This window comes from Osmerus eperlanus, chromosome 8, assembly GCF_963692335.1.
Source record: "Osmerus eperlanus chromosome 8, fOsmEpe2.1, whole genome shotgun sequence".
Classification (NCBI taxonomy): Eukaryota; Metazoa; Chordata; class Actinopteri; order Osmeriformes; family Osmeridae; genus Osmerus; species Osmerus eperlanus.
This window is the reverse complement of record NC_085025.1, coordinates 3866007-3893055: the sequence shown is the minus strand read 5'-3', so window position 1 is coordinate 3893055 and position 27049 is coordinate 3866007. Positions and strand designations below refer to the sequence as shown.

Here is a 27049-nt window from a genome sequence, read left to right as displayed (position 1 = left end):
CTCTCCTCCCTTCGTCCCTCCATCCAGAACCGTGAGGGAGAAGACAGCAGCCATTGGGGAGGGTGATGTCACTAAGGACAGATTAAGGCCCTCTGGTCTAAGCCCATCTCAGCCTTCTCCACGGAGGACAGGAGAGTGGGGGAGGGAGGACAGTTGAAGGAAAGAAGCCATGGCGGATGGAAGGAGGAGAGAGGAAGTCTGCATGTGTGTGTAAGTGTGTATATGGAAGCGTGTGTGTACATGTGTGTGTAGCGTTAGCCTTGGTGTTTATGGTACGCGCTCTACGAGCCACAAGGAAGACCCTCATAACTCTCAACGGAGACAAGACATTCCGTCTGATCCTAACTACATACTTGAAATTCTTCTTCTGCCCTTCTGCTGATGTTTGCAAAGCTGAACGCCTCCTTCCATAACCAAGCGCTTGCCTCAGACCAGACAGCCGGTATGGCCAGCCCAGGCCTTAGGCTGATGAGATGGCAAGAGTGATTAGGAAGGAAAGGTTGATTAATTACATTCATCAGAGGGTGGGTAAGCTGGGGATGGTGATTATACAGCCTAGCGAGACCACAGACACAGATGAAGTAGCAGTAGAGTCATGTAAAGATCTCCACTGTAAGCCGTTTTTCTGTCTGTTACGCACTCGCTGAATTAGTTTCCGGGGCAAATTCCCACATCGTTCCTTGTGTGTGGTGTTCATTAGCTACACAATCCTCTCTGGAACAGAGGAGGAAGCACCGCTTGTGCCCTCCCCTGTAGCCTTCGAAAAAGTTCCTTTTCGTTTCTTGGCATATTCACAGGTCATTAACTAATTGGCCAGAGACATGTAAAAGGAGAAGACCTTATTAGAGCATGATAAACACTAGTCTAGTCTCCACCAGAGGGACTGTGCTCCTGCTGAACAGTGTATCTGGTCCTGAGTGTGTATCTATGTGTGTGTGTGTGTGTGTGAGTCTGGACAGCAAGGCCGTAATCATAATACATATTGGGGGGGACACATCCCCCCCCCAATATTCAAAACTTCCCCCCCAAAATATTGATATAACAATATAAATGTGCTACTCTACGACAGGAAACCACGCACGCTGTCCGAAATTATAATAAAAAATGTAATTCGGCCCCCCCAATGTTGACTCCATGGCTACGGCCTTGCTGGACAGTCCTAATGCCCTGAGTCCTGCAGGATGGAGGTGATTGTCCACCTGGAGGAGGGTCTCCTTGACAGGCAGCAGTGGAGGGAGAAACACAGAGGAACAGGAGACAGCCGATGGAGGGAGGAGGATGGACCAGGTTCAACATACGACGTAGAAATAGAAAATATAGAACACATGGGAAAACTTTTTAGTTTGTTGTCCTGGTCCACGTGCCTTCTTCTCCTATAGAGGCTTTAAAAAAAAGAGGTCTGTGTAGTTGATGTGTCGACAACAGGTCCTGAACTGTAGGGGTGCTGTCGACTACTGACTCCTTGTGGACACTGGAGGTAACTGCGTGACGTGACCTGGTCCACCATGAGGTCGTTTACACTGAGCACTGGTCTCCATTGCATTCCGCTCCAACAAAACATGTGTCTCATTAATTAATGAAAACCGTATGTGACATAATAAAAACAAACACACTTTTTTTTCACAAAGGACTTTATAAATATTCTTTCAATGGAACAATAAATCAGCAGGGATGCTAGAATTCTTTCAAAAAAAAATCCAAGAGATTTTGAGAGCATGACAAAGTGACAATTATGATACACACATAATTTCTCTACTCCAAAAATATCTAGACTTTTCATATCCCTCATTTTTAAATATATCAAAATATATGCTCACATTTAGCATTGATACAGAACACAGAAAGCTGAAACCCAGCGATGCTTGGGTGCTTGGTTTAGATATAATGGAGTGAAAATACCTCAGTCAGGGTCACATCAGTTAAGGTCACGACAAAAAGTCTAGACCCTTGTTACCGTGGAAACCCCCAAAAGCACAGTGAACTCTTGTTCATGAGTGTTGGCCAAGCGATGATGTTATCTCACCAGTCTCTCTGCATTTACACACATCTAAACATGTTGAAGTGTTTGGAAATGTCAGTTACATACAAGACAATTGCTTGGTCAAGGCCAACCATCCGGAACAATGCCATGACAGAGTCCCAACAGCTCAAAGGGTCTTTCGTTCTCTAATCTCTTTCTTCACCACTGAAGAAACTGATAAATGTAAATTCACAACACATCTACCCAATCCACTCGTGTCAATCCACATGGGTAGGCGGGTGATGAGGAGAGAGGAAAGGAGATGGTGAAAGCCTTGAGCGAGTGTTGGGACACAGTCACAGTTTACTCACTGTATAGAAGTGGTCAACAGGACAGAGGATTTGACCTCTAGCATTGGAAATGCACATCTGGGAGAAAAGCAATCGGGGGGGGGGGGGGGGTCTGTTTATTGATACAAAGGGCTGTGAGGAGATGGATGGAACACAAGCTTCATCACATCCCTTCATTCACATTATCAGCACAATCAGATGAATTTCGACAATTAATTGATTTTGACTAGCTTCCCATCTGAATCCCACTGGATCCACCAAGTCACAGAATGGAGCTGTCTTCGATTCAGTGATCCAAGGTCGGTTTTTGACTTCATACCCAGAATGATTAAGGTTAGAGTCTGGGGAGGGAAAACTGACTTGGGACCAGTGGTTGAGGACAGCTGGTCCCTGGAACAAGAACATCCTGTCTCAGGTGTTTGATATCTTGTCCTCTGGATACGACAGATCACTTAACGCTCAGGTGACCCTGTTGCCATGGCAGTCTCCCAGAAGACAAAGCTAAGGTCAGTCAGAATGGCGCTAGGTCGGAAATTCTCTCCAATCACAGATCCAGGATCAGATTATCGCACCCCTTAATCCTAACCATTAAAGGGACGGGACATTTGTCTGTCTCTGGGTCAGTGCTTAGAGGAGACTTTACCCGACTCTGCCAGGATGTGCTTTGGTCTGATTTTCACCCTATATGCCGAGATACGTCTGTATGGTACAAACTACTAAACTTTACACGTCTGTTAATCGCCATTCAATAATCTAATTTCAAAAACTCATAAATTACTAATAAACAGAATTTTTTTTTTTTTTTTTTTTTTTTTTTCATTGACCGCATAAGTCTAAGCAACAATGACTTTGAAATCAAAACACATATTTCCAAATAAGTTAAATTGAATTCTTTATATATTGTAATTGTTAACTTCATTTAAATATTTGTTTTCTTTAAATATAATCATTACAGATCTTGCAAAAAATACTACACTGTGCATTGTCTGCTTGTACAATGAGTGCCCGGTGCTCCTACAGTTTAGTAAGGGTCCAGATATGCACAGTAGCTACTGTACATCGTTCCACATCTATCTAGGGAGCGTTTTCCCCCGCCCCCCTCTGCTTGACTGACAGACCTCAACCAAAACATTACTCTTCATTTTTATTCTTCCTGTATTTGGTCAAATCTCAGTTTCTGTCTTGTGATTTGATTCAAACTAACCTCAACCTAAAAACCAAACAGAAATCATAGATTATTTTAAATTTGTTAAGTTCATTTGTCAAAAATAGTAACTCTAAAAATATATTGCATATGCCATCTTAGGAAATTGACATAATAAAATATTTTCGATAAGGAGAAATTGTAAAGTAGGAGAATATATATTACTTTTCTAAAGAATCTGGGCATTGATAGAAATAAATGACCCATTGATTTGATTTTGACCGTATGGTTTCTCGGATACAAGCTTGTTTAGCTGTTCCTCAGGGGTGTGATTCAAACTGTGAATAGACATTGGAGAAGATTCAGATGGCTTTTGGATATTCAAAACATTAGACTACAAAGTCCAGCAATATGACATTTGCAGTGTAAGAAGACAAAAGGGAACACACTTCTAACACAAATATCTGTTTGACTGAAGAATGACTGTAAAACTCTCCTGCAGGTTGAAAGGCAATGATGAATGACCGTGGTTAAAGAAAAATCTCCACCACTACTATATAATGTAACAAATACATTTCCCCCCTACAGGAACCTCAATCTCTGTCACATGGTATTACCAACACAGAGCACTTTACATCAAGATGTCGCCTCCAAATCTGGATTACAATGACAGTGTGGATATAGGCATACCAGAGTAAATTCAACGTCAAAGGGAATGACTTTCATTGTACATATTTCATGGTTAGATATGACATGTTGTGCAATTAGGTAACACATACTAATATGCTGGCGGGTTACTTGTGAATTATGTAAATATATGCTTTGACAGAGTAGTCATGACAGCCTTGGTTTCCATTCTCTACTAAGCACACAGATATGAAGAATACATAGTATTTTCCCCTTATAACATTAGTAGCTGAAAAACAAATCTCAAAACAATCATAGATGTTGTAATTAAGGAATGGATTAGTGCAATCTAACAAGGGAGTCGGAGGACAAGGAGAAAGAGAGAGGGGTGAGACAAGGGCTCCGTTTTGTGTGACATACTTTGGTTTATCTTGGGGGAAGGGCTTAGAGCTGTACATGGAGAAGAAGGCGGGCTGTAGAAATAGAACCGGTAGAGCAGACATTCCCACCCAGACAAACAGGGTTACAGGACATGTGGGAGGACAGCCATGATGGATGCTGACTAGAATACCCAGAATGGTCATTACACCTGGCGTCTCCTGGCCAGCACGATCTGGTGAAGGCAAGCAATAGAAACAGCGGAAATGAACTGTGGTTTATCTTCTGACTGGCATTTGCTTGATACAGTCAATCTCCAGTGATTACTTTTCCTTATAGTGTATCATGATAAAACAGTGACTGATCCGTGTGGCTTTCAAAAGTACAGTAGGTCCGTTCTAACACTCCTATAGCTATGTGCTGGGTGGGACTAGCTGCCTAAAGCTCTACCTGCAAGTCATAAGGCAAGTAACAGGGAACAACACAGGCGGATACTGACATCAACAACCCTGTGTCAATAGGCCAAAGCTGAACTTAAACGCTGAACTTAAGTGTCGTGAGCTCTCCAGTGGGGGGGGGGGGGGGGGGGGGGGGGGGGTGCGCTCTTCACTGGAAAACAGGAAGTCTTTTCTGTGTTAAAAAACAAAACAAAAAGTGTATAAAGGGGTCCTAGCCGTAGTTTCTTTCTTTCTTTCTGAGGACGAGGCGATTCGTAAAGTTCAACAGAACTCAACTGTGTCAACGTGTTCTCTCTCTCTCACAGCCAGAGCAGGGAGGGACGGGAGCATTTCCACTTCCTCTCTGAACCTGCTTCTGTGGTTTCCCTGTTTGCTAGTGTGTGTCACACGCACACACACACACACCAGGTGGTCCCAATTACCCTATATTGTCCTCTCAACAAGCAAATCCACAACAGTGTGGGTCAAGATTCCCCCTGGGTGGGCTGAATAATTGTGTGTATGACTGTGTGTTTTACAAGTACCGTTAGGTTACGAAAATGTGTGTGTTTTACAAGTACAGTTACGAAAAACAAACGAAGAGAACTCGCATGGGTCCTCTCTGTAACCACGGCTACTCTCGCTGGTTCCTCTGACAATGCCTCAGAACACTGAGCCCGGGCCCGTGTCTGCAGAACACGTGCCAAACAACACCACCCGTAACTAAGTTCTGTGGTGGCGTCCATTCCAGGCTCGTCTGGGTCAGTGGATGAAAACTGCACCGTTCCCCTCCTCTCTCCTCTGTCTGAGACAGTTGACCCAGCTCAGAAGGATTCCTCTTGGTATCCTCCTCCAAAACTTCCAGAGCTCATCTCATTGCTTCAGCCTTCCCCCGTATACTTCAAAATGGGTCCCTTTCCAAAAATCGGTATGTTTACCCCACTCCACCCGCAAGACTTAATAGATCCCCAATTAAAAAGACACTCCAGAAGTCGTCGATCCTTCATCGGCTAGGAGCGGAGCTGTGTGTGTGTGCGTGCGTGTTTCGGGACCTCTCGCACCACCCTCACTGCAGGTTCTTGAGAATGCGTCCGTAGCGGAAGTCGTAGACGTGGCGGCAGAGGTACACCAGCTCTGGGTCGATGTCGGAGGGCACACGGCGGTGGGCGGGGGGGGCGCAGTCCGAGGGGCAGGGCACCACGCGGGCGCTGCCGGGCGCGGCGCCCTCAGAACGACACTTCACCAAGGCACAAAATCTATGGAAGGGGAGAAGACAACCGACTCTGACCAGGAAGCTAGGCATGCATGACATCATGAAAACATTCTGTTCACCTCTGTATCTACCTGCTCTGTGAGGCCTCATACCCAAATATATAACGCACGTGATAGCCATGATACCTTACGTATGAACTATACGGTTGTATAGATAGGAATGCTGTGCATAGCCCTTTAAAACACGAGTTAAGATTACAAAGGGAAATGTTGTACCACACACACGCACTCTACTGTCTGTTTGACTGTCACAAGACGTGTGATATCACCTAGGAAAACCAGTTCCCTCATGGCTCAACCAGGAGAGGTGTTAATGGAGAAGATTGATCTTACCCTCTTAACTAGCGCGCTAGCAGCTAAGTGTGGAAGGCATCTCAACCCCTCTCTAACCTGGAGGAAGCAGCCGTGGGCTCTAGGATGGATGGGTTCTTACCTACATTTAGTCATTTAGCAGACGCTCTTATCCAGAGCGACTTACAGTAAGTACAGGGACATTCCCCCCGAGGCAAGTAGGGTGAGTCCTTGGGTCCTTGCCCAAGGGCACAACGTCATTTGGTTGGCATAGCCGGGAATCGAACTAGCAACCTTCTGATTACTAGCCCGATTCCCTAACCACTCAGCCACCTGACTTACCTACAGTACTGTGCTAGAGGGAGGACATAGCAGCGGTCCTCGATGCAGGCCACGCTGTTTTCATCCTGATGCCTGGAGGCGAAGATCTCGTTCTGGAGGAGGAGAGGAACATCTCAGCCTTGTCCGTAAAAAACACTGAAGAACTGTGATCAGAAGGTGCCAATTACAAGCTTCAGCCTTAATGAACGAATCAATAATTTCCTCTCCGCCATCTGCTCCAATCGCAAACTGATATCACCTTACTTGTATTCTTGTCACGAGCACACAATTTATATCAGTCGCCATGTTTTAGTGACGGGGCAGTGGGACAGAGGAGGGAGTTTCTCCAGACTGAAGAGACACGTGTGTCTGGGTACGGCCAGGGGGAGGCCAGGGCAGGGTGGGGCTCACCTCACAGTGCATGCTGGGATCCCGGCCCCCCTGTGTGTGTTCAGGTCGATAGTACCAGAACAGGCTCATCATCAGCTCTCCTGAGGTGACAAGACACACAGGAACACACACACACGCAAATTCTGAGCATTGCACAGACATTTACATTTAGTCATTTAGCAGACGCTCTTATCCAGAGCGACTTACAGTAAGTACAGGGACATTCCCCCGAGGCAAGTAGGGTGAAGTGCCTTGCCCAAGGACACAATGTCAGTTTGCATGACCGGGAATCGAACTGGCAACCTTCAGATTACTAGCCCGACTAGTAAGGTGCTATCTAGGACATGGTGCCTAAAGCAATGACTACACACATTTTAAGGTAAACATAAAGACTTGTATTCAGAAAGAACCCCGCCCACACATTCATGAATTCCCTAAAACCAAATCCACCCAATCACCACCCCTCTCGTTCCTTTACCCCCACCCCCCCCTCCACACACACACACACACGTCCCTCACCTGTTTTGGGGTCCTCCCAGAGCGCTGATATCTTGGCCACATAGGGCAGGGACTTCTTTCTGGGACCGGAGCGCAGCAGCACAGTGTCTCTGATGCGTATCACTTCGCCGTCTCTCTCCACTCCTTCATAACACTGACGCAAGGCTGTCTCATCCTCTCCCTGAGACAAGCCACTTTCATCAGTTGGTGTTTTCTGTGTCACACTAGCACACACTCTCACACACACACCCAGACAATCCCACACCCGCACACACTCCCACACACACCTACACACACAAACACACACCCACACACTCCTACACACACACACACACACACACACACACACTCCCACACACCCACTTACCGCAATGAAGACTTCCTTTTCTGTGGGCACTCCTACGGGCAGCCAGCCATTGGTGGCTCGCCGGCGACTCACCCTCTTCTGTTTGGCGGGGCTGAGGCTGGGGCTGGGCGTGGGGGCCGGCTGCCTCTGGGACAGCCGGGTGCGGCCCAGGGACAAGGAGCCGTTGGGGGGCTTGCTGCTCTGTGGACACTCCCTGGCCAGCTTTAGCCTGGCGGGGGGCTGGCCACGGTCCGACATGGGGGTGAGGAGACGGGGTTTGGCCTGGGTGGAGGAGGGGGTGCTGGGGAGGGGGCAGCTGGAGAGGGGGACGGAGGGGGGAACCAGCAGGGAGGGGCTGTGCTCGCCCTGGGGGGAGGAGTAACCTTCTGGAGAGACAGGGATGTAGAAGAGAGCTTGTGAATAGGCATCGGTGGAGAAGCTGAGACCAAAACAAACCTGAAAGCTGTTAATGTATCTTACATTAAACCCCCCCCCCCCACCCCCAAACACACACTGGAACATTGTACCAGTAAAGTAAATACAAAATACATTCTACCATTAAATAAAAACAGCATATATTTCTGCAGGCACATTATGAGCAAGAAGAAAGTTATAAAACGTTATAAAAAAGGTATAAAACACATTTCTTTTATCTTTTATCCACTAAGTGCTTTTCCAAATACTTCAAGTCAAGGTTCAAGTCAAGGTTTCAAAACGTACTTTTCAGAGGTAGTTTCTATCTAACAAAGCTGAAGTGTGTCCGCTCACCTGTCTTGATGCCGTGAGTGCAGCCGGTACAACCCGTGCTGAAAGAGCACCCCCTGCTGGCGACGGGCTGCATGGCTCTGTACGCGTAGCCGCTAACCCTGCAGGCCTCGCTGTAGCACGGCGAGCCCACAGACCCACAGAAGGCCGGGTGGGCCAGACCTGAGGCGTGGGACACAGGAGGGCCCCGCAGCTTGGAGCCAGACACCCGGTTGGGGCACAGTGTGGAGGGGGAAAAGCTCAGAGGGCGTGAGGCCAGGGTTCCTGACGGAGCTCCAGTGTGTGTCGGGTGGGCGATGTGGACGTAGTAGCTGGAGAAGCAGGGGTCGGCCGTGCAGAGGCAGGGGTGGGGGCTGAGGGTGAGGGCCGCGTGGGGGTGGGCCAGGGAAGGGGACGTCACCAGGCACTCGCGCTTCACGGAAGTCATGGCGGGGTTGAGAGGCGGCTCGTCCGGGTCTGCGTAGGCCTGCTGGCCCAGAAAGAGCGCCAGGCGGTGGCAGTACTCCACGGAGCCCTCCGGCCGGCAGCAGTAGTACGGGCTCAGCTCCGCCTCCACCTGCTCCTCCTTCACAGGCTTCAGTGGGTAGGCTAGCATGCTGCGCGACTGGTAGCCCGGTTTGGTGAGACGGTGGGTGCAGCCGCTGGACTCCCATTCCACTTTGGGCTCGAAGCCAGTCTTCTTGCAGGCTGCGCAGCCCTGGAGACGAGGGGCGGAGGTCCTGCCCCTGTGCTTGTGTTGACGGCCCTTGGGTTTGAGCTTCAGCCTGGCCGGCTGCTTGTGAGAGGCGGCCGCGGATGAGGCCTTGCAGTCTGCTGCTGGCGTGGGCTTGACTCTCTGCTTGCTGCTCGCGGACGAGCTGGTTAGCTTGAGCAGGGCTGCAGCGTTGAGACCAGCCAGGCGTCTTGGGGTGGGAGCATGCAGGCTCTCCAGACTGACTCCTCCTCCCTCCTCCTCTTTGTCTGCCTTGACCCTCTTGGCTTGCTTGGAGCTTTGGCACGGCTGAGCTTTGTGCGTAGTGGAGGACTTAGCGCTGCCACCTCGTTGAGCTTTAGGGGCTCCAGCCCCCCCACTCCTGGCTGGATCTGGATCCAAGGAACCCTCTGCCTTGGGGGGCTCGTCCTGTTGTCTCCTGGCCTGTTTCGCTGCTGGCTGGGGGTCACTGGGTCTCTCCAGTAGCAGACTGTTGACCGCCTCGGCGTTGAGAGAGGCCAGGCGACGCTTGCGGGGCTCTGGGACAAAGGGACCGGGCTCGGGGCTTGACTTGGATTTGGTTTTTGGTTTTGTCTTTTTCAGGCTTTGTCCACTGGCTTTGCCTTTGCCCTTGCCCTTCTCTTTGCTGGGTTTGCGTTTCCCAGGTGAGGGCATGACTTCGCTGTTGGCTTCCCTCTCTTCCGCGCTCTCCTGGATGTCTTCCTCCAATCGGGTAAGGAGCACATGACAACTAAGCCCTTCCCCCTCTGAGCCTCCTCCCCTGCCCCGCAGTGGATACAACTTCCTGTCCCGTTTCCTGTCCCGCCTCTTTCCCGGCTTTCGCTTCTGCTCTGGAGCTGTCTGCCTCCTGTCAGTCATCTCCTTGGCCCCGCCTCTTCCTTGCTTGGTCTCACTTCTCTCCTTGGCCCCGCCTCTTCCTTGCTTGGTCTCACTTCTCTCCTTGGCCCCGCCTCTTCCTTGCTTGGTCTCACCTCTCTTCTTGGTCCTGCCGAATCGGAGCGTGCGCTCAGGCCAGGCTCCGCCCATGATCTCACCATGTGGCCAATGGGGGCAGTTGTCCCACTTCCCTGTGCTACGACACTGGCTGAGGGAACCCTTCTGCCTGGCGTGGGTCATCACATGCTTCCCCACAGGGCCTGTCGAGCAGAGAAGCATGGAGGCTTGATTAACACCCAGATTAGCCCCTTGAAGATGAGGGACACTGGCTGAGTGTAATCAACACCCAAATGCCTATACATAAATGTAGGCCTGTTTAAGCCTGTTTCACAGCTCAATACTTGCATATTTGTCCCCCTTCCCTCAAATTACAATTTACGAAGCCCTTTTTTCTTTCATCAGGAGATTCTTATGTGTTTTCATGCCCATCCCATATAGGCCTAAATCTCTTAGGTCTGACCAGGAATTAAGCAAAAATGTGTCTAATACTAGTCACAAATATAAAGAAAACAATACAAACAAACTGAAAATTTAATAATTACTGTATAATACGGTACAGTAACACAAACATGAAATGAACAAAAAAGTCTGAAGTAAAATGGGCGATAAAATATTGATCTGATCGGTCACTTAGTTATGCAGCATCATTTCAGTCAACAAGCAGCAATATTGACAATACTGAACAATGACACAATGCACGTCTCAAATTTGGTACCAAATCTGAAAAGGAGGATGACTACCCCAGATAAAATGCTCATTTAAATACCAATTATAACCGTTTTTCCACACCAAAAATATACATATTGTAAGTGAGTAACAAGGCACTTATCTATCTAATATAATTTTGGTAAGTGTAGTTTCAAGCTACTCTATGAAATTAATTAGAAACTTAAAGCGATCGATGATCCTTTATAGCGTACTGGAGTGCTCCTGTCTAATTGGACAGAACTCCACTTTAAACCGGCTTAAGTTTCGCCTCTGTACCCTTACCTGAGGGGTTGAAAACTAACATACCTTGATGGGTACCTAAGAATTTGGAGACAAACACGATGTCGACGCATGAACACCAAAAGAATGCAGCAAATGAGCCGATGCAGCACCTTTGAACAATAATCGACGTTTTTATCATTTGATTTACATGATTCAATCCTCTATACGAGAAGGGGAATTCGGTGTCAGTTCGACTTTCTGTTTCTCGACATTCTGCCACGCAATAACAAAAAGGCATTTTAAATAACTTAAACGGACTCTAAACGGCACACATTCCAAAACAACATTAACAGGACTGATTGTAACCTGTCAAATAAAAGTTAATGAATACGTAGCTTACCTATCCGACAGTTAGTAACTTGTACAGGGTACTAATTTGCCAACAACTGGCCCATATTAGTTTCCCTATTGAATGGCAAAAATGGGCAATTTAAAGGCACTTAAACACCCTTGATGCTGATAATGTAGCCTACTGCAGACACGGGAGCCTGTCACGTAGGCTATACAAGCTTCTATGAGACAAGTGTCAATGTAAGATTTTCTAGAGCCTACCAAACAGGCATGCTGTTAAACGCATGACATGGTTTGTATGTAACAACAAAAGCTTGTGTTGGCTGCCGTGGAACCCTCGAATACAATATTAACCCATGAGCTGCTTTGCTGTGACCAGTGTGACTTGACCAAACAAACCAAACGTCCGATACGATGGCCCACTTGAGGACATCTGCCCGACAAATACAGTAGGCTACAGTAGGGCAGAGCCAGCTTGAAGTAGCCAGCCATCTGAAGCAGCCTGGCTCTAAATATGGGCTGGGGGCTACCGGACGCAAAGCTAATAAAATAATGGTAACGAACCATCCACATTACATTTTTATGAGACTTCTAAGCGCAAAATCGAAACAAGTGCATATTCCACTGCTATCTGGAGAGACAGCGAAGGGTATGGCAAGCTAGCAGGCTATCGATTCCAGTGCATGGTAAAGGTTTCGCCGAAGCGAAAATAGGTTCTGCACTCCTTTCTGGACGGGGTCTGATCGCAACTTTAACAATCGGTACTTGAAAATGGTTAATCGGAAAATGAGTACGAGGCAACTTACACGCTCCGTCATGCTGTGCCTGGAGAAACGTCGAAATAGTGCTGAACTGGTCTGATGTGATGGCAGAGAGATCCGTAGTGGGGAGAGCTGGGGAGTGGAGGACGGTGCCTGCGCGGTCTGCTCTTCCTGGTTCGGCTCCACCGATTTGCAGAAAACTTAATCTTAACCAATTGCTATACAGACATGCCTCGCTGACATCCCTGTCCTCCAATGATGGAAAAGCCAGCAGTTTATTTCGAGAGTAAAACTAAAATATTTGTAGAAAAAAACCCTCTCGCGAACTCACACTAATACACTTGATTAAACTATATAAACGCTGGGGGGCATATGAGGCGAGCCCCCCACGAAGCCCGTCTCTCACCCTCTCATTTGTCGTGACCGAACCACATCAGTAAACCACCAGCCTGTTAACACACATCGCCAGTCCGATGAACACACCACAAACAGGGAGCAGGGTGAGATATGTTACAAAATGGTGTGAAATCCATGGATATGAGCAGCTTGTCTGTGTCTACACGGTTTAGCTCAGTTGGTGTCAATAGTTTTAGTGCCATTAGGTTATTGTGATTACTAGAAAATAGGTAGAAACCTTACTGGTGGACTGTCCAAATGATACAGCCCATGTTCTACTTGTGTACCACACCACACTGGGCAGGTGTGCAGCTTTGGTCTTCGAGAGCAACATGAACGGATGTGGCAAATAAGAACACACCACAACTCCTCAGGGTTCCACATTTCTAGGGTTTCCTTCATGATAAATGGGATTGTTTAGATGAACAATGACCCCACTGGTCATTCTTCAATTATTTTTGTAACATCTTTTATTTCAATCTCAGATGCACATCTTACAAGTGCAGACTTAAGCACACACGCAACGTCACCTATTACCTACTTTGCATTTTCCGCCAATCTAACGCTGTACTGCTGTTTGCAACCACAGACACATTTTGCATATTGCCTGGTACAACTATAAGAAGTAGGTTGTTGGTACAATGGTGTTTATGAGCCTTGATATGACTCATAATCTGAGAATCATGAAGCATGTCTCAGGTTTGAAGTGTTTTTTGTCATTTTTACATACGAGTATACACTGCAGCTCCTCCAGATTGTAAAATATTGTAGACTGCCTACAGACTGAACCAAAGATCTAATTCCTCCCAAGGAAAATTCACAAGAAGCCCATGAAATTGCACAGACAAGTAGCATGTAGAGATTAGGCTGCTTATTCCTTTACTGCGGATGTCACAGGTGTCATTGAGTTGTTCGTCAGTACTGCTTGCTCATTCACGTGCTCTCGCCCCACGGCTTGATCATGGGTGCTTTGTCTTAGATAAAGCAACTGACCACCATTTCGTCAGTTATCCCTCCAAAAAGCTAGCACTGACAGCGAGGATGGGCTGTATTTATACTAAGGAGTAAGTAACCATTTCAAGTCTGTTATATTTGGGGCCATCATAGTCTTGATTGATCTCACATTATTTCACAGATCAGTTTTTTCCCCCTTTTTAGCTAAATCCTTTCTGGTATATTAAGCTATGTCATCATTATTATATTTTTGATCCTTATGTTAAGGGAAGTACTCATTCATGAACCCCATGCCTGCACCAATACACACATTTCACCAGTTCTGTTTTTCTGTAACTGACTGACCCCCCCCCCCCCACCCCCTCCCCACACACACTTATACACAATGAGATATTCCACACAGACATACAGAATGCATTGACATTCATACAAAGCATTCAGTCACTCCAGACAGACACTAAAAGCTACAGAAGTTGTCTGAGAATGTGCTGGATGCATTTCATTTTGTTATCTCCTAGATACAGACTATAGCCCAAATATATTGTTTTATTAGGCTGTATCCACCATTTCACACTCTGTTTTCCACTATATCTGGTCAACCTATTATTAATTGGACTGTCACAGTATAAAATAAATGTATTTCTGATCTTCAGATGTATATTTAGGCTACATTGCACAAGCCTAAATAACTGTTTGGACACCGTGTGTGTGTGTGTCAATGACAGCATCAGTTAACCCACCACATGTGAGCAGAAAATTAGTGTTTACTATGTGCAAGTGTTGAGCAATCCACCAACTCCACCTCTGGGTCCTAAACAAAAAATCTGGATTGGTGGAAACAAAAGCATAAAGCAAAGATAGTGTTACGAGCAGCAGCCTCTCAGCTGCCTCCTGTTTTACCGTGAGCCACACACCCTATGTGACTCACTCCACAAATACACACACACACACGACAAACGATCAACACTTCATGTGTAGCCCACGTTAAAAAACAACAAGAAAATATATCTTTCCTCAAAAGCAGTCAAGGTATTTCATCGATTGTTCTAAACAGCACTGAGGTGGAATAGTAAGAAATGAACATGAGAGAACGGGAAAGATTAGGGTTGAAGCTGAAGTTGTAAATTGTATTCTAGATAAAATGTCTAAACAGGAAAGGTGAATTGTAATGGGGGGGGGGGGGGGGGGGGTAAATAGAGACGGGTATGTAGGTGAGTAGACAGACTTGGGGCCGCTAAATGTATTGACGTAAAGAAGGTGAAAAATCAAAAACTTCTACCAATGACATTGCTTTTGGAAATGGACAGATAAATGTAGCCTTAAGTGAAAAAGAGATGGACACAATGAGATGGATGGAAAGATGAATGGAAAAACAATAGACTATCAGAAACTTAGAACAAGTTTATGAGTTATCCAGTTGTACTGATTGTATGTTCCAATAGTTTAACTCTGGCTGGTTTGGAATGTTGATCAAATTGAATAGATCTATAAAAAAAGTTTGTCTGAACACGAGAGGACATGCCATTTACCTGCATTGAAGCGTTTACAGCGTAAAGGTCTAAAGCTCAAGTTATTTCAGGAACATATTATACTGTAGTTAACAGACAAGCCAGATGAATTACTGAAGTTAACTGGGGCAAGCATGATATGTCCAGCGGTTAGCTGTCGGGTATGGCGTTATTACGGTGGCATTATCAACCATCCGCTGGCACTGCACGAGGCACTTAGTCGAAATAATTATCCTAATTGACCGATCGGACTATTTACATCTGAACGCCAACCACAATTATTTTCTTAATAACATATCATCACAACGCCATTCATACACCATGAGTTGATTGCTAGGATCACTTTAACCACCAGCTAGCTATTGACAAGCTTCTGAGAAAGACCACCCTTTTATCCTATCCCTGATATGCATCGTGCGCGCTTGCTAGCACACCAAGTACCACTCCCTGGGACATCTTCCGACTTCATCATGGCCATTGGCTCAGCAATATATGCCTCACAAAACAAGAAACGCAAACACCGTCGCAAGGCACAAGGAGGCTTATAACCAGCCTAGTCTAGTTATGTTAGCTAGCTAGCTATAAACCGGGGGAGGTGTAGGGTGAAGGGAAGGCACACCTTTTGCCAGCATAGGATACCAGTAGCTACTTACCCGCGTAGGTCTCTGGCACTCTTCGCTTAATTGGCAAGCTTAGCCACAGCTAGAATGACCGTACTAGGGCACCTTTCCCAAAGGTGCACATAGCAGGCAAATTCCGTTGAATTGGTAGACTTGTCCGATGTGTCTTGAGGTAAGAATGTGTCAAGCTAGCAAGCTAGGCAGCTCTGGCTGCTCTCACAGCTTGCCTCGCGTCAGGTTTCCCAGAAAGTCAATGTCGCCGAATTACTATTGCTTTCTCTCAACTCACAGTTCTATGAACCCATAAAATATAGACCAAATAAGATACGAATTAACTATTTCCAAGCAGCTCAAACAAACTGCTTCCTCAAACTGTTCGCATCCACTTCACTGTCAGATCTATCTCCACTCAGTGAGTTGGTACTGTTCAGTTGATTGGATGGTGGAAGTGTTGACTGATACACGTCGTTTTAACCGTTAGTTAGCGAGCTATGCCACAGCAAGCAGTTTTCAGTTGCGCACCAGCCACTGTAGCAAACAACTGTACGTAACACGGCTGAAGCTCCGTCACTCCGGTGGAAAGTAAACCAGTCCCAAGTCAATCTCCAAAACTACTAAAAACCACAGAAATGTTGTCGGCACTACGTCTAACACATTCTTTTACAGTGCATTTTACATAACTGCAGCATCCCAGTTCAGTGTCCGATCACATGTGAAGACAACATGGAGAGGCTTTTAAAGGGGTATCGACGAACAGCGAGGATAGCCGTGAGCTGTGGACTATGGTCGGGGTCGCATGGATCCATACGTGCAACCATAGACAATTATGTTATGACAACGATACACACGGTAATACTCGTCTTATAGTTACTGGTTGCAAACACATACTGTATATAATCTATTTCTACGGCTTTAAACATTGAAATGAGGTTGGCATCTTGAAGTAGTATAGAAGACTAGAAATGCAAATTTCAATAAGTTTTGCGTGACCACGTTTTCTAGGTACACTGCAGAAGTAAAGACTCCTAAATAAAACTCATTCAAACATTAAAGAAAACCACTGACATTCTGAAAACCTCCGAGGTAAAGATATAAGCCTTAATTCCCTTCTACTGTTTGTCCTTGGATGTCCAAAGGTTTGGGGTTTAGCCTTGTTACAAAGGGTACTAAAAAGCATAACCTAATTTTGTTTCTTGAGTGTATCAGTCCAGTCCACCACAAGTCAAGCCCAAGAAAGTATACACACCTTCATTATATTCTGACCACTATCCAGCCCTTCTTTTGGTTGTTGTTTCTGTTGACATTTTGGGCAAGGACACACACAGAAATGTAGAATTCACATGTTATCTGCCTGAGGCATGACAGAGAGGCGAGGTTTGCTAATGATGCCATGTGGTTACAGGAGACATAGAGAACAAACAGGCATGGTGGGTCATGATCTGTTGATCACCTTGAACAGCACACAAGGCTAAAGAGTTTCTATCTCCTCATGTCTCAATGGGCACTTGCCATCTGGATGCACGTCCTAGTGAACTGTATGCCTTTTACCTCATTTACTACCCCTCCTCCTTTCCTTCAAACTGCATGTGAAAGCCCAGGAAGAACTAGAGAGGGTACAATTTCTGGGGAAATTGTAGGGTGTGCTTGCTTGCGTCGGTTGCACAGGGGTCCGTTTTTGAATGACATTTTTACAACTGATATTTCTGTATATTTTATATAAAAATGCATACTTATTATTTATAAAGATGACATAGATTTAAAAGCATTTTTTTTTTGCTGCTCATTTACAACTGAAAATACGAGTGAAGTGTAGAATGAAAAAGATGTCTTCTCATTTCCCCTGCAAGAGGCAGCCTCATCGTTGAAACAAAACGAATAAATTGGGCAGACCGGTGTAAAAATTGACCTAATCTCTATGACTTAAACGTCATTTTAAGTTTTTCCCTTCTCATGATATTTTCAGGCATTCAGCCTACTCATTGCATTCATTCATTAATAAAGAACCCCCTTTGAAGATTATTCTACGACGTTACCCGGCAGTAGAAGATGGAATCGCGATTCAAACAGTACCATCTGCTAACGGAAAATATGCCCCCCAAAACGTAAATAAGCTTGACATTTATTTAGTGGAAAATCGCTCATTCATAAAAAGCTCACTGGTAGCGATCATTGTCAGTAACAACGCAAAATGCGATATAGCCCTGTGTGGAGAAGCTGCCCCGGTAAATTGTACTACTACGGTACAATACTAGACTACTGCTGTGTTCGTCTTGGTAGCGATTGCGTTGGTTGAATTGGATTTAACGTTCCGTTGTACGGTTTAAGCTGAAATTAATTATTTTCATGAACAGATTGACAAAGTTTAGGCTGTGGCAATGAAGTTCAGGTTAGTGGTCAGAGACTTTTGATTTAAGTAAGGGGAGTGCCAAACATGTTCTGTCGCCGTTTGATTTCCTAAACAGCTGTGTACTGTAGATGTTTTTGTAGTGTGTCTCGCGTAGGCTACAGCGTTGCATTGAGCAACACTGGTTTGAAACCACAGGTAATGGTAATTTCACCAACAAATCGTTTACTAATGTCAGAATAAATCCTACAACGAAAATATATATGTGAGGAATGTTTATTTTAACGATTGAAAACAGATAACGCTACATCATAGACTACTGTAGTATGTGTTGCCCGGGCAACACAGGCTAATGTCATGATGCTAATACGTCAGTGAAATAGTAGACTACTGTTTCCGAAAGTAGATGTACTTCCTTAATAATATCATCTTATACTGTACATTACACATCACAATTGTGTGTCATATCACAAAGTAATAAATAGTTATCACCCTGGCCTCTTTGCTTGTGGCGTTTCTGCAGCTGCCTTCCAGTAAAGCTATAGTTAGCCTAGCTATCTCCCAAGTTAACAGATGCGAAACGAATGTTCTGCCAAAGGTAGTCACGCGTGTTTTCGTGACGTTAGTGACGTAGTGACGTTAGTAACTAGTCAGTGACTGTGGCTAGCAAATTAGCCACAGTTAGCTTCACTTTTCGCCACAAAAACTTAATTTCCACTTAAACCATACAACGGAACGTAAATTCCAATAGAAGCAACTCAATCGCTACCAAGACGAAACTTTTGACACCTACGTTGTCTATGTAGGCCAAATATTGACTGAGTTTTAGGGGGGGAAAAAATAAAATAAAAAAAATAATAATAATATATATGTGAGAGAACAAAGGTTGTGCTCTCGCCGAAGGCTTGAGCACACCCAATGAAAATAATCGGTTGGTTGTTAACTTGTTTACATCTCAATTCAATTCAAGAGGTGAAGCTGTAATGATGGTTGGTTAACCTAATGGATTGTACCTGTAATCTTATAGATTTATATATTTTGTATCCATATTTACAGGGAGACTGTTCAATTGTGTCAGTTGAAGTTGTTTTCTGTTTCTAACTGATTCTGAACTTATTTTTGTGCTCTCCTAATTAAAGGAAGCCAATATGTCATACCTTGTGAGTTACTTACATTGCCAGAATAGGAGCAATGCAGTGAAGCGCCACATGTGAAACCGGATCAAACGCAGTGAATGCTGAAAGTACAGGATGGAGAGATGACAGTATGAGAGAGGGAAGATGAGCAGGAAGAGGGACTGAGGACAAAAAATGCCAAATGAAACATTGAGAGAGGAGAGATAGAGAACAAAGCACAAAAAACAGGAAATGAGAGACTGTTTTGAAGGCTTTCTGAGTAAACTGGTTTAATAGTGCTTGTGTTTATGAGAGACACATGCAAATATAGTCTATTTATTCCAATGAGGAAGGATATATCTTGAAAATAAAGCCACTGGAAGGTAAGTGTGGGTTGAATTGACCTCATGAAAAAAGTTAATTAGAGAAATGCAACTTTATTGTAGATCTAAAAATGTAAAACCTGACAGTCGTTAAATGAAAATGAGCTTTTATGTACCATAGGTTTTGAATTCAATAGTTGAAATCAAATGGAAGTTTGTTAAGCGAGAATCACAGTTGTAAGTTACCAAGGGACGGAAGTGGCAGTTACGCACCTTGTGTAAATGTTTAAAGTTAGGATCAGCACTCATCTCAAGTTAAGGCTTTTTCAAAGCTCCAAGGTACAAATTAAAGGACTCCCAGGTCTCTGCTTTTCCAGCATCCTCGACTTTCCGATCCTTAATGAGCAAAGCCAATCACCAATCTGGGCTTGGTTTCTTTTGAAGGCATGACAACATAGATTTGCGAGTCACTGAAGCATAAAAGTAAAGAGACAAAAACCACATCAGCTTCTAGCTCTCATTCACACACACGTATGGAAAGAGAGACAGCTTTTTCTCTAAGAGACAGCACAAGTTTCAGATACGTTTCTAAAATACATTTTTATTCAGAAAGATGGGGAACGTTGCACTTTGGACCCTTGTCATCAGGATATTAATCTCCATCCTAGGGATCATAGGTAATACAGCACTAATCCTGTCCCTAGTTCAAAAACAGATCATCAAGCTAAAGACCTTTGAAGTGCTTCTCCTTGGCCTGTCGGTCTCCAACTTGGAGGAGATCTTCATCGTGGATATCTATGACATTCTTGTGGTGCACGTTTCCATCAGTCTGAACGTATGGGCCTGCTGCTCTCTGAAGTTCCTGACAGTGGTTGGTGAGGTGGCTAGCATCCTGTTCACTGTCCTCATCAGTGTCTTCCGCTACCAGAAACTCAGAGATGCAGAGACCAGGGTCAACCTTCCCATCTTCCTGGACAACATTCGTTACGCCTGGGCCATGAGTGGGCTCTGTGTGACGTTGGCGTTGCTACTGGCAGCCCCCACTTACGTGATGAACCTGGATGGACAGATGAAAAACATCACTGGCACCCAAAAATGCCCACCAGACTTCTTCCTGTGCTATAGGGATAACTGCCCAACCATAAACCGTTTATACAAATACCTGTTTGTCATCTTCAGCATCCTTCTGCCTCTCCTGGTCATCACCGTCAGCAGTTGCCTCATCATAAAGGTTCTTCTGGGGCAGAAGAGGATGGTGAAGCCCGGGTTGGGAGCCCCAGGGTTGGAGCAGGAGCCAAAAAGGAAGAACAAAAGCCCTCGGATTCACAGGGGTACGGTGGCCATCTTGGCAGCCATGGCGCTGTTTCAGATCGACTGGACCTTGTACCTAGTCCTCCATCTGGGATACAGCCCCTATGACTTCCCTGCTTGGTCTGAGTTGGAATTCTTGATCTCCACAGCCTACACCACAATCAGTCCTTATGTATATGGGATAGGGAATAATCTCTTTACTTTGAAAAAATTTAGGAGGTAGTGGCGGCTTCTTTGTCCACGCTTTTGGACAAATAGGTATTTTTTAGCTCTTGGGGTGTATCGGGTGGCATTTACTTAAAAGTGTAGAGTAAGTGTGGTATCTAAGTAAATAGCCTACTTTTATGTTCCATGGGTGGTTGTGTTAACGTTCTTGTGTTTGTGCCCCCTGCCTGAGAATTTTGAGGCCATAGTACGAATACAATTTGCATTGTGGTCTGTGGGTAAACATTTAGGTTGGTTTGCAATTCAGCTGAATGTGCTTAGCTGTTTTCCGCTTTGTGGAAAATAAACGTAGCTAATGTAAGACGAACAGCATGTGAAGATTTTTATATTTCACCTATAATTTTATACCGAGATGTAGATTTGTGTCGTGTTTGACACTTTTCTGTTAGCCTACTAAGTTAAATCATATATTTACAAAATAATTTGTTGTGTAGTAGTTATATAGGCTATTATAACCAAAAGTGTGGGTTGCTTAGTCTGTATTAAAACAGTTAATACTCGAGCTCTTCAGTCCATGAAGATTTGAGAGGATATATTTTCATATTTGAAATCCTTGAAAACAAGTCCAGTCAACAAGTTGAGACAAAGAGGTTTGAATGGTCATATAAATCCGCAGTTGATATCGATATGTAGCCTATGCTACGTCAAAGTAAGATTCTATAAGATTCGCGTCAGCAGAATGTGACCCAAACCAAACTCCATGTTGCAAAATCAAGCTAGACTACATATTTGAAGCGGCTTGCGTTTTCCACAGCAATTACAATAGTGTGCATTGAGAGCTCCAAACAATTAATACTTTTATTCGTGTCTTTAATTTATTTATTTCTGAGTAGCCTACATTCCTTATACATGCACGTGGACACTTTGATTAGAGACAGGTTGCATTTCGTCCTCTCCAGTAGTGTTATTCGAAAGGCGCAAGCATGTGCGGCAGTGCCTTGCAGGCCTGTCGTAGTCGAGTCCAACCCCCAGCACACCGACCACACAACAGGGAAAATCAAGGAGACCACGAAGGAGACTCGACGCGCGCACGGACGGTCAGTAAAAACAATGTACGGGTAATACTTTATTAAGACATTAATAACAATCGTACTCGCCAGATTGATGCATTTTGTTCATTTTTAGTTGGTCGTTCTTCGAGTATCATTATTGTATCCTCTTATTTGCACGCGACCAGGGCTGCATTACCGTCACTGGCCTATAAGTTGAGTTCTGTGTTGTGGCCTCACACTCTTCCTCCTCCCTTTTCACAGAAGGACAGTGGAATCTCATTTAGCTGTCGGGAAAAGCCTAACGATGATGCGGGGATAGGGTTTGTACGCGAATCTAACTATTTTTTTTAGGCAGAAGAGGGTCTACGTTTTTAATTCGTTGAAGAGCAAGTCAATGTTAATGACGCCACTTAAGCAGAAATTGTCCAGACAGGGCGGCCCATAGCCTGCATTCGGACATAACCTATTGGTCTCAATGGGTATTTTCTTACTTCCATTATAAACATTGGCCATTTTTCTGCTAATCCTTATACCATCATGGTCTATAGCCTATCGTAGCCTATTCTATTTAGGCTAGGCTACACTTTATTCACACATTTTAACTGAGGAATTCACCATCCTAAATCACAAGATGGCAGATTTAAACATTTAAAACACAATTTCCAGTGGTTCTGTAAACACTCAATAACATGATATTAAAACTTGAAATCAGACATAAAATAAATGCTTAATTTAAAATCAGCTTAATCACAGTGTAAAAATATGTGCCAAAAATAAGCGTAGCCTACACGTCAGTTTTGCCAAAACGTAGCCATGTCTCCTATTCAGACCCACACAGCCTAGGCCTATAGAGCAACTTCTTGCCATGTTTTACATTTGGGCTACGGTGGTTCAGATGTTTACGGGAAGTTATCCTAGACTAGGTCTTAAGGCAACACTCGTTTGAATGTTTTTTTTTTACACATCAGGATGAGACTTCACTTGAAGACACGTTAGGATACGTCAGCTAGTCTGCAGGGGCACACTAGCGAAGATAGACCATGGTTGATTTAACGTTGAATAATGTAGTAATGTAGGCTAATGTTCGAGATGATTGAAAATGTAACCTCATTGTACATGAAATTCAGAAAGAAAACCCTGTTTCAGTCGCAGGTTTGGTAGCCTACACTTTCACTATAGGAAACAGGCTAATCTCGTAGGCTAAATGTTATATTCTAACACTTGAAAATGATCATACTGCGAAGCTGCGCGGACAGCAAAGAGGTATAGACACTAAGTCATTGTCAGGACAGGATACAATTATTAGTTGGGCAGCACGAAACTTAAGTAGCCTAGCCTATGCTTACGGCTTGTTTATTAAGTGTTCGCTTCATTCTTCGAGGCGAGGGGCCTGCGTCCACAGTGAAACTGCCCAGCAAACCTCTGGAGGGAGCCTGCGTATAGCCTACCACAAAACTATACCGCCATGGTGACTCTTACGTCACACACCGAGAGCACGGATGTGTGTGAGTGAGTGTGTGTGGTTCAGAAGGGTGAGAATGTAGCCTAGCCTAGTAGATGATCGAAAGGAGTAAAGGTAGAAGTGGAAGGATATGACGAATATTCGTGGAGTCACAAGGATACATTTCTCTATACTGTGTGAGCACTTATTGTTCGTAAAGGGGCAATTTTTGTTCCGCTGATTTTTGCACAGACTTGTCGCCCGAGTTGTCTCAGGCCACGGACAGGGCTCGAGGTGACAAAAAATCCTCGGGATGGTCTCCCGCTTCCTTGCGCGGCACGCCGGCATGGATCACGCACAGATGAGGGTTGGTGTTGTGCATGCGCTGTTGTAGCCTGCTTGCATGGTGTATTCGAACGCTGCGTGGCTTCGGCCTCCATTTGCGAATTTATGTTCATGCTCGAAGGATAGCCAGCGTCAAGGCCTTTTGTTTAGACGACGGCGTGCAACAGTTTGACTTATTTTGTCAGTCCTCATACCGCATCGTACACAAAAGGGAAGCGGCAATTAAACCAGAACTTTTTTCTCCCAACTCGCCAGGTAAATATGTGAAGGCCTACAACAGTCTTGATTAAGAACAAGACAGGATTGTTATAACTTTCATTCTTTGCATGTTGTTTTTAGGTCACTAATGAATGAATCGTATGCAGTGGAAAAATGGTCAAACAAAATGTCGTTATTAAGCCTAGGCACTGTCATGTTTACTATGCTTATTCTTTTTAACACACAGTATGCCTAACTACTGACAATCACTTGCGACCAGATAGTGATGCACGTGTTTGTTGATAAAGCTAGCGTTGATAACAGTTTGTCATTAAATTAAGCTAAATAGTCTACAATCTAAGGGGCCTCGTTTTAATGTTTATGATGACAGACAACATGTATTTTGCTTTCAGACAACAGATGAACACAACCTCAGTTAAAACCTGAAGTACACCTTTTATTCCTAACCATGGAAGACCTTTGTGAGGCAACTACGCCAGAGGAGGTGGACTCCACTGACACCCACTTGAGCCCCGCATCTGAACCTGTCAGCAGGAAGCCAAGCCTCTCCAGAAAGGACAAAATGGACACCCAAGCTGCATCCATCACGAACCCAGATACTGCCCCGGCCGAAGCCTCACCCACCGAGGCAAGCGCAGACAATTCTTCAGAAGTGGCAAATATGGACTCTATTGAGAACGCTGAAGCTAGCTCGTTTACCTCAGCCACGGAGCAGAAAATAGCCAATGAGGAAAACACGGGAGAGTCATTAGCGGATTCACCGACAGACGCTAGTGACCCAGACACTAGCAGCACCCCAGACCCTGCTGATCTGTCTGAGGTGCTGACCAGTGGGCCCGTCTCCGTTTCCCTGGAGAACCACAGTGTCTGGATGGAGTTCTACCACCACGGAACTGAGATGATCGTCACCAAACAGGGACGCCGCATGTTCCCTTACTGTTTCTTCCGCCTGAGCGGTCTGGATCCCACACTCCGTTATTCCCTGTTCCTGTCGATCACTCCCACGGACCCCCACAAGCATCGCTGGACCGGCTCCAAGTGGGAGGCCTGTGGGCAGGTGGAACCGTACGAGCAGAGGCTCCCTGGAAGGGCCTTCCCCCACGAGTGTTCACCAGCCACGGGCAAGGAACTGATGGTCCGCCACGTGTCCTTCCGGACGCTCAAGCTGACTAATAACATCCTGGAGCCGGAGAGACATGCTGTGTTGCAGACTATGCGTCGCTACCAGCCCAGTTTACATGTCATTCCTATCCATAGTGACAGTTTACCTGACCCTCACAATCCTTCACTTAGCTGGCCAGAGGTCATGACCTTCACGTTTCCCCAGATGAGATTTTATTCAGTGACTACCTACCAGAATATGCAGATAACCCAGTTGAAGATTGACCACAATCCGTTTGCAAGGGGCTTCAGGGAGGACAAGTTGAAGCACGAGCCTCCTCGCGCAGACCCTGTGGATACCCGTCCCCCTGTTCTGAACCATGCGAGGCCGAGGAGCCACCACAGTGTGAAAGATCCAGACAACGTAGGCCTGGACCTCAGGTAAGCTATGCACGTCCTTTTATTATTGCAGTAAGATTTTACTATGTGACCGTTGCGTCATATTTGTTGACTCACCCACATGTATCCCAAAGTTTTAGTCCTTATTCATAGAATAATAAAAAAAAAATTTGGGTAAAACCAGAGCATGTTTTCACTGCTGTCCCATTTAGCTGTTTTTAAATGGTCAGAGAGCTCATGCATTGTTTTCAGCTTTAACAGTGACTATGGATTCCTACAGCTTTCTAATTTCTAAAAACGTCATGCTTGTTAACACCGTCGACCAGACGACTCGGCTAGAGAAGTTCTATTCTCTCATTAGCACCCTGTGTTTCACTTCCAGCTGCAAGAAGCGACCCCTGTCGACCTCGGCCGAGGTAGATGGCAGGGTGCACGCCAAGCTGTGGCGCGTGGGATCCTCTCCGTCCGAAGCCTCGGACACCCAGGAGACTGACGCATCAGCGGGCGAGGAGGGCCTCGACGTGTACAACAGTGACAGTGACCACGCGCTACACAAACATCTCCGGAAGACCCAACTGACCCTGCCCTCCAGTCAGACCAGGCTGACCGCTACCAGTCCTCAGGACACGGCACCGTCGCACCCAGCCCCCTCCCAGCCTCCAGGGTCCAGCTTCTCCGAGGGCTCGGAGACAGCAGGGGCTGTGGGTCCAGCCATGCAGAGCGCTGTTACTGTCGAGGTCAAGAACCTCATCATCCATGCCAATCTAACCCCCAGCACGCCCAAAACGCCTCAGCTGAAGAGAATCCTGCCCCGGCCCTCGCCCCCTACTCCGAAGCCCTCGACCGACAGTTTTGTGGTGCCCAAGTCCTTTACCAGGGGGAAGAAAACCAAAGCCAAGGGGAAGGGTGTGAACAGCGGGAGGTGTGGCCCTAAGGCAGGATCCGCCCCCGTAACGCCGACCAGCAACGCGCCTACGGTCGCCATGCAACCAGAACTAGACGACGTGGAGGGCCTGCTGTTTGTGTCCTTCACTTCAAGGGTAAAATCCTTCCACAGTTAAATACATCCTTTTTAAGGGTTTTCAATGCTATGTGAGGTGTCATATAATGTCATTTAGACAAGCAAATGTGGTGTTAGCGTTTATATTTTTATAAGTTAATACTTGATTCATTCTCGATCTGTATGTGTCTTCTGTTTCTACAGGAGGCTCTTGGGATCCATGTCTCCCCAGCACCACAAGTCCCTGAGCAGAGCCCGGACAGCGCAGGTGAGGGAACGTGCATACG

The 27049-nt window shown here is 45.6% G+C and overlaps 3 protein-coding genes across 7 annotated transcripts in view; 1 reads left to right on the top strand and 2 right to left on the bottom strand.

The window, feature by feature from the left end:
- Positions 1-62, bottom strand: part of LOC134025485 (echinoderm microtubule-associated protein-like 1) — a 6861-nt gene extending 6799 nt beyond the window's left edge. Inside the window, exon 1 of one of the 2 annotated variants that reach the window (XM_062468527.1) lies at positions 1-62. This exon is cut by the window's left edge and continues 272 nt beyond it. In XM_062468527.1, coding sequence (XP_062324511.1) covers positions 1-23 — 23 coding nt within the window. In that variant the 5' untranslated portion in view covers positions 24-62. The other variant, XM_062468526.1, reaches the window with a different exon arrangement.
- A 5417-nt stretch (positions 63-5479) lies between these two features.
- Positions 5480-16722, bottom strand: LOC134024593 (bromo adjacent homology domain-containing 1 protein). 4 transcript variants are annotated; one of them, XM_062467134.1, is made up of 7 exons: positions 15981-16722; positions 8783-10627; positions 8036-8400; positions 7690-7849; positions 7192-7271; positions 6802-6893; positions 5480-6152 (listed from the first exon to the last, which is right to left on the bottom strand). In XM_062467134.1, exons 2-7 carry the CDS (start codon positions 10605-10607, stop codon positions 5963-5965), a joined length of 2712 nt encoding a protein of 903 aa, XP_062323118.1. In that variant the 5' UTR covers positions 10608-10627; positions 15981-16722; the 3' UTR covers positions 5480-5962. The 4 variants fall into 4 exon arrangements, with proteins under 4 accessions (XP_062323118.1, XP_062323117.1, XP_062323119.1 ...); XM_062467133.1 differs by lacking the exon at positions 15981-16722 and adding an exon at positions 12515-12697; XM_062467135.1 differs by lacking the exon at positions 15981-16722 and adding an exon at positions 12515-12697 and having other exon boundaries at positions 8036-8397.
- Positions 16723-19640: 2918 nt separating this feature from the next.
- Positions 19641-21563, top strand: LOC134025158 (uncharacterized). The gene has a single exon (XM_062468046.1). The coding sequence runs from the start codon at positions 20343-20345 to the stop codon at positions 21261-21263; it is 921 nt and encodes a 306-aa protein (XP_062324030.1). The 5' UTR covers positions 19641-20342; the 3' UTR covers positions 21264-21563.
- The last annotated feature ends 5486 nt before the right edge of the window (positions 21564-27049 follow it).